Source organism: Nannobrachium achirus (genome assembly GCF_963921795.1).
Source record: "Nannobrachium achirus genome assembly, chromosome: 13".
Taxonomy (NCBI): Eukaryota; Metazoa; Chordata; class Actinopteri; order Myctophiformes; family Myctophidae; genus Nannobrachium; species Nannobrachium achirus.
In genome coordinates, this window is record NC_137833.1 from 22,942,711 (window position 1) to 22,950,563 (window position 7,853).

The 7,853-nt window shown below is 49.8% G+C and overlaps 1 protein-coding gene across 1 annotated transcript in view; it reads right to left on the reverse strand.

Annotated features, from left to right (window-relative positions):
- Positions 1-944: 944 nt before the first annotated feature.
- Positions 945-7,853, reverse strand: part of LOC308297219 (B-cell lymphoma/leukemia 11A-like) — a gene marked incomplete at both ends in the record, with an annotated part of 75,135 nt that continues 68,226 nt past the window's right edge. Inside the window, one exon of the mRNA XM_080740635.1 lies at positions 945-3,217. Coding sequence (XP_080596761.1) covers positions 945-3,217 — 2,273 coding nt within the window. The remainder of the gene's footprint in view (positions 3,218-7,853) is intronic.

The window sequence follows — 7,853 nt, forward strand, 5'->3', positions numbered from 1 at the left end:
GAGGCTGCCGCCACTTTATGTAGGTTTGTAAATCAAGCCAATCTGTGAACTCTCATAATTCCCTTTCTTTAAACCCCTGTGTGGACATGGCGTCTTTCAGAAAGATCAAAACAGGGGCTGTCCGAAATAGGGTCAAGACTGTTGTTTTTAGTTTTTTCCTCCCATGTTACAACACAAAACTGTACATGATATGTGTTACAGAATGTATGCAGCATGGTCGTAGCATTCTTGTCTTTTTCTCTTTTTGAATAATAAAAAGGAAGAAAACAGAACGAGAGAACAGCAACACATTTACTCAACAACTAACCAACCAGGGACAAGTTCTTTTCATTATTATTTTTTTCTTCTTGATTAGCAAAAAACGTACTATGCATGCTGTCTAAATTTCTTAAAAATGGAAAAAAGGAAAAACCCCAGAAAAAAAAACTAAACAAAACAAAAAAAAGTACACAACATGTAAATTATTGCACAAGAGAAAGGCTCGAAGTTTTGCGTAAATGCAATAGTATTGCCCCGATACAGATCATGCATTCAACGGGTAATGGAGACGGGGTGTGCTGGTGCAGAGCACATGGCCTTAACCACTTAAACCCTATACACTTAGTTGACCGGAGTCCCCCAGGGGTCTATATTTGGCCCCCTGCGTTTTTCCCCTCTACACCAAATATCTTTGCGGAAAACAGTAGATCTACAAACTCACCATATCTCGCTATCACGACGCATTGTGAGCTTGTACATTGGCTATTTTCGCCGAATGTTCGCCCCAGAATAGGGACACTAGGGTTCATGTGGTTAAGCTTCCACCAGACAGGCGAAAGAGGTGTGTTGAGGGGGGGTGGGGGGGAACTGGGGCAAAATCTACAAGGGACTGGTATCGGGGGAGTTGTGGAGGGGGCAGGATTGATGGCGGACATAGTTCAGGTGGTGTTCACCGTCTCAGCCCACTACTCCGACTTAATTTCGGTACTCAGGGGCCTGTCACTGTGCCATTTTTTCATGTGTTTCTCCAAGGTGCTGTAGACGCTGAAGGGCATCTTACAAATTTCGCACTTGTACACGTCCTTGCCCACCTGGCCGTGGGTCTTCATGTGGCGCGTGAGCTTGGAGCTCTGGGCGCAGGCGTAGTTGCACAGATCGCACTTGTAGGGCCGCTCACCCGTGTGACTGCGCCGGTGCACCGTCAGGTTGCTGCAGTTCTTGAATATCTTGCCGCAGTACTCACACGTGTCGCTCCGGCGGCTCTCCTTGGAGCCCGGCCGCAGGGGAGCCCCCAGGTGCGGCGTGCTGCCCCCGCTCCCTGTGCCGCTGCGGCCCGACACGCCGTCCACCTCCCCAGGAGGCGTGGAGAAGCGCAGGCTGCCGTTCTCCGAGGAGTGCTCGGATGACGAGGCGAAGGGCGATTGTCTGGAATCCCCAAAGTTCAAAAAAGGGTCCTTGAGTTGTCGTGACGCGGCATAGCCCGCCAGCCACTGGGAGTAGACGTTTTCTGTGTTAGGGATGGTTGGGGTGGGCAGGTCAAATTCCTTCTCCAGCTTGATACGCTTAGAGAAGGGACTGAGGGGACCGGGGCTGCCCAAGAGCAGTTTCTTAGAGAGGCCCACGGAGGCGGCTTCGTTGGGGGACGCCCCTCGCCCGTTGATGCCGATCACCTCGCCGCGCTCCGACTCCAGCACAGAGTTCTCGTCGCACATCTCGCGGCTGCGGTGATCTCGGTCTCGGTTGACGTGGTGATGCAGGTGGTTCTCCTGCGCCATGGCGTTGCGCTTGTGCGCGTTGAGCGCCTCGGAGAAGTGATGCATGCTGGCGGCGAGACCCATGCCCTGCACCACCTCGGGCAGAGAACGTGGGATTGAAGCCTCGTCGATGACTCCTCCCCCCAGGCGACCTCCGATGCCGCCGTTGTTCTCGTGGTGGCGGGTGGCTTCCAGGTTTAGTCCAAAATGGTAGCTGTTGTTACTCCGCCTGCTTCCTCTCTCCCCGTTTGGCTCCTCCTCCTCTTCGCCCTCCTCTTCCTCCTCCTCCTCTTCTTCCTCCTCTTCCTCTTCCTCCTCCTCCTCCTCTTCCTCCTCTTCCTCCTCCTCTCCGTTCTCGCGGAGCATGCGGTTGTTCTTCAGCTTGGCCACCACGGACTTGAGGGCATTACTGGCGCTGCCCAGGTGTTCGCTGGTGCCTGGTTCGGGCGAGGAAGCCGTGGAGAGTCCGTCCTCTGACTTGCCGGCACTGGGGGAGGACGACTTGTGCATGTGCGTCTTCATGTGGCGCTTGAGCTTGCTGGCCTGCGTGCACGCGTGGTCGCAGAGGTGACACTTGTAGGGCTTCTCGCCGGTGTGGCTGCGTCGGTGGACGATGAGATTACTCTGGAACTTGAAGGTCTTGCCACAGAACTCACAAGACTTGCTCTTCATCGGGTTGTTGGAGGTTGGAGGGGCGCCTGCGGAGGGGAGAGGGGTCGTGGGCGTGGTCTGGGAACCAGACGGGGACTGCATGGAGCCTGGGAGAGGCGGAGGAGGTGGGGTGGAGAGGAACGGGAGCTTACCGCCACCCGTCACACCCCCGCCGCCCGCTGATGCCCCCCCTGCTCCACTCTGGAAGGGCTGCAGGAGTCGCTGCATGGGGCTGGGCCGGCTGGGGGACAGCGGGGGAGTGGACCCTGAGGTGTTGCCCGCCAGCTCCCTCAGCCTCCGCGAGAAGTCCATGGCCGGAGGAGGGTCCAGTGCCAGGGTAGGATTGAGGCGCAGCACCCTGTCGAAGGCACTCGGGTGGTGGGCTGCCAGCGCCAGCTCCTCGGGGCTCAGGTGGTGGGCGTCCAGGTGGTTCCGTGGCGGGGGGCTGAAGAGAGGCGGCGTCGGGGGGAACCGTTGATGGTGCCCCCCGCCGACGCCACTCCCGGCTCCCCCTCCCATGATGGCTCCTCCTCCTCCGCCCGGGCCGGAGCTGTCCCTGCCGCCAGCAGAGCCCGAGCCGGGGATGCGGAGGAGGTTGAAGGGGCTGGCGTCCGGCGGCAGGTGGAGGCCGTGGAGGGGCGGCTGGGAGGGGCAGTCCGCTCCCCCGCCCAGGGACGAGGGTCTGCCCATGCGCGGCGTCAGCGGGCTGCCGTGCTCGCTCTCCAGGTAGATGCGGAAGCCGTGGGTGTTCTGGGCGTGCTGCAGCAGGAACCAGGCACTGCCGTAGGAGTGCTTGCAGGTAGTGCAGGTGTAGGTGGTCGGCTCCTCCTTACCTGTAGCAGGAAGAGGAGAGAAAGGACAGAAAACTGGTTAGAAAAACTGTAGAGAAACCAAGTGAGTCTGCAGAAACATATTCAAAATAAAATATAACATAAAGTCGTTGTCGGGTGAAAACCTTGTATGTCCAAAACCGTTCGTTTTGTATTTATCATTTTAAAAATGATCTAAACTAGTGAGGATAGCCAATCTACAAGCACACAAAATAGCAGATCCACACAACGCCTCGTGGTGCGAGGCGTTGTGTGCTTGTGGATCTGCTATTTTCACTAATACTGTGTGACAGCCTTGTGTGATGAAGCAGGGCTTTACTTTATGAAAAATGTTCAAATTTGAAACTTGGAGATACAAGGTTTCTGCCCAACAGTGACTATAACTGTGTGTGTGTGTGTGTGTGTGTGTGTGTGTGTGTGTGTGTGTGTGTGTGTGTGTGTGTGTGTGTGTGTGTGTGTGTGTGTGTGTGTGTGTGTGTGTGTGTGTGTGTGTGTGTGTATATAGTGTAGCATAGAATTCAAATTAGCTTCACCCCTGTCCTCACCCAGCTTGTTAAATTTCAACTGTGTGAACGTTGCGATGTTTATTTCACCGTCTTCCATTACACAGGCATTCAAATGAACTAGTGTCAGAATACAAATCTTTTTGAACTGCAATAACACACTCTCATCGTACACAAAATAAAACCATATTGTCTGAATGCCATTGGGGTGCGATGCAGTTTATCTAAGATGTGTTTTTTATTTGATCCTTAAGCCTCACTGCTATACAGTATTTCAAGTGAGATCTGCCCACGTTGCTGAAGGCACCACAAATACAAAAACAGCATTTCTCATTAAGGTCACGCCCCAAATGTAGCCATAGTGTGTGTGCTGTGCATGTGTGTGTGTGTGTGTGTGTGTGTGTGTGTGTGTGTGTGTGCGTGCGTGCGTGCGTGCGTGCGTGCGTGCGTGCGTGCGTGCGTGCGTGCGTGCGTGCGTGCGTGCGTGCGTGCGTGTTTATGTATGTGACGTATGTACAAACGTTAAGCATTTGTCTGGATCACACCAGACTCCTTAGGGATGTGATTCCATCCTTCAGACTGTGTGTGTGTGTGTGTGTGTGTGTGTGTGTGTGTGTGTGTGTGTGTGTGTGTGTGTGTGTGTGTGTGTGTGTGCGTGCGTGCGTGCACGCTCCATTGTCAGCATGAGAAACAAAGACAGATAGCTGTCCCAGTGGACTAGCTTCCCACTTCCCACCGATATGAACCAAAATAGAGGCTCCTTGACAAACACACAGACAACAGGGACGGATCCTTTCAACTTTGAAATTACAGTGCACTCATATCTGTAATTACAGTATAATTACACAGTAACAGAATATAATCCACTTCTGTTTGCACAGAAGCTATTAATACAGCAAAAACAGACGCAGAGAGCAGACAATTGTGGATGGCTTCAATATTTTATTTTTCTCAAGGTATGAGTAGATATCAGGGGATAGTGAATGTTTGGCAATTTTTGGACAAATTCTCAGGATTTCAGTTTTCACCCTGTTTGGTGGCGTTTGTGAAAAACAATTGACCTACGAATAAGTGAACATTTGGTGAAAACAGGCAAAGATTACAGCAAAATTAGCCTTTCTACAAGCTCAGATATTGCAACGTCTTGTTATTGTATTTTTCTTATGTCCAATGTAAATGTATTTAAGTTCACAAAGTCCACATACGTATTAGTAAATGCATTTATAAATGCAAATAATAATAATAATAGTTAAAATCCCTTTATTATTATATTTGTGACTATGGGTTATTTGAGTGATGGGGTTTACAGTATACTACTGGTGAGAGTGCAGGCCGGAGTGAGTGTGGAAATGTAGTGTCTCTCTCCATCACCAAGGTTTCCCACCCCTGGTCGAAGTCGTATCTGTTGCTCTTTAACTGCGGCTTATCTGCGCTAAGGTGCAAAATATCCTCATAATGCATGCGTGCCCCCCAACCACACCCCCACCAATATTCACACGCACAAACACACACATATGCACACACACTTAATTTAGACATGGCAGGCCGGGGAAAGTAATAGGGGAAAAAAAGCAACATTTCAGGCTCCAATTACGTAATGTGACAACCACTGTGAAAAGACCCAAGCATTCAACAGTCACACACACACACACACACACACCCACACATAGGCACAGCAACAACAAAAAAAGTCATTTCTCTAGCTGTGCTCATAGCCTTTCTCTCAGCAGCGATATGCAAAGAGCCCGCTTTGCCACAGCGCGAGAGAGGGACATTTAAAACAATAACTGCTTTTAAAACGGCCCGCACACAGTGACCTGCACTGCCACCCCACCATGCATGTGTAATCTCATTATATGGGGCCGCGGACGCCCAGCCATCAACTCATTTACCAGATTAGATAATAAATGACCCCTGACGCCACCAACGCTGCTGCTGTCGCACTGACCCAGAGCCTCTCTGGGAAATGCACTGGCAATGTCCTTGTTGTCGGCGGGCAGAAAGCTTGGACGTCCAAAAAAATAAATAAATTGTGAAATAGCCTTTATCTACAGCAGGGGTCTTCAACGTTTTCAGGCCAAGGACCCCTTAGTTGAGAGAGAGATGAAGCAGGGACCCCCACAACCTTTTCATGGATTCCATATAGTTTCATCGTTTGACAGCACAATCATCTGTGTATTTTGGATTCATGTCAATTTGAGTTTTCAGATATTTAACCACTTGAGCCATCATTACCTAATAAAATTTACCTTTAACTCTGTACCCTGAGTCTGCTCTTTTTCCCCTCCAAACCTCTTTGCCGAAAATTGCCGAAAACAAGCTCACAACGCCTTGCAGCCGATCTACAAGCTCACAACGCCTCACAGCCGATCTACAAGCTCACAACGCCTCGCAGCGCGAGGCGTTGTGAATATGGACACTAGGGTTCAAGTTGTTAATATAAAAAGGATTGGAAGTTTTGGAGGACCCCCTGTAGTAACTCTGAGGACCCCCAATGCGTTGTGTGCTTGTAGATCGGCTATTTTCACTAGTCACTAGTTTTGTGCAACAGTCTTTACGAAAAAACGTACAAATTTGAAGCTGGAAAGACGAGGTTTCTGCCCGACAGTGACGAGATGCATGCAACTCACAGCCTTACACACGCACGCGCGCACACGCACACGCACACACACACACACACACACACACACACACACACACACACACACACACACACACACACAATGAATATTCACAAAAGCTAAATATAACCTGCTAAATGCCTAAAAGGTACATTGTAGAGACTCTGGCAGAATCTGATTCTAATTACCAACAAATATTGCTGCAGCATTCAAATGTGGTTATTAAAAATAATCACATCTGCCTACAAAGCAATTATCTTTCTCAGGGCTGCTCTAAAATGGTGTATGTCCCCTTCCTTGTTTTTTGGTAAAACAAATACAGAACACTTGCTACTCAAAAATGGGCAAAATTGGTGCGTGTTGTTTTGTTTTCCGACACACATTACTTCCACGTTGCGTTCGTCCGACTTTACCCATCAGTTAAAGTCGGGTTCTAGTACATTGTATTGGTATACGGCAGCGCAAATAAATACATAAATAATTACACCAGTAAGACTCCCTAATCGGGAGATAAGCGACCGTCAGGTCGGCAACCTCATGCTGGCTCTAGAAAAGGTGCATGTGAGAAATCAGGGGCGGAGGTGGTGGTTTGCCAGCCAAGGAGTGTGTGTGCAAAGTTTGGCATGGCTATGGGCAACGGTGCCAGAGATAAGAGTAGGGCCAAATTTAGGGCTAAATTACATAAATAAAAGTTATAAATCAAACATGGCAGCAATCTGAATTGAGATGTTTCAAATTGTTATCCTATAGCAGGAATAAAGCAAATAGATGCCTTTGTTGGGTCATTGTACTGAAGCTAATTTTATAGGTACAATCCAATTCATCATAATTGTTTCATAAAATAAATTGTCATTCCATCCATGCGTAAACAGGTTAGGTGGGTTGATAATACACATGCACACGCACGCACACATGTACGTATGCATGGACGCATGTACACACACACACACACACACAACACACACACACACACACACACACACACACACACACACACACACACACACACACACACACACACACACACACACACACTCACACACACACACACACACACAGGCAAAATTGGGATATATCAGCTGCTAATGACTGGCAGTATGAGCCTGACAAATTAGCGTCCAGGCTAAAAGGGTGTCATGGTTTAGACAGGAGGGTTTTTTTCCATCTGCGCTCTGCAATTTATCCTTAATAGCGCGAGAGACGCAGGCAGAGAGGTCAAAACAACAACCACCTCAACTAATACGTGCAGGAGAAAACTGGCTGTGTACATGACAGAGAGAGATAGAGAGAGGGGGGGGGGGGGGGGGGGTAGGAGAGCCATAGACACGATAGAGCGGCAGCGGCAGAGGCAGAGCGACAACACACACACACACACACCTTCAGACAGAGGTGTGAGAGTTCTGGTGAAGGGGATAGAATCATGGACCGATGGGTGGATGGACAGACAGACAGACAGACAGACAGACAGACAGACAGACAGACAGACAGACAGACAGACAGACAGACAGACAGACA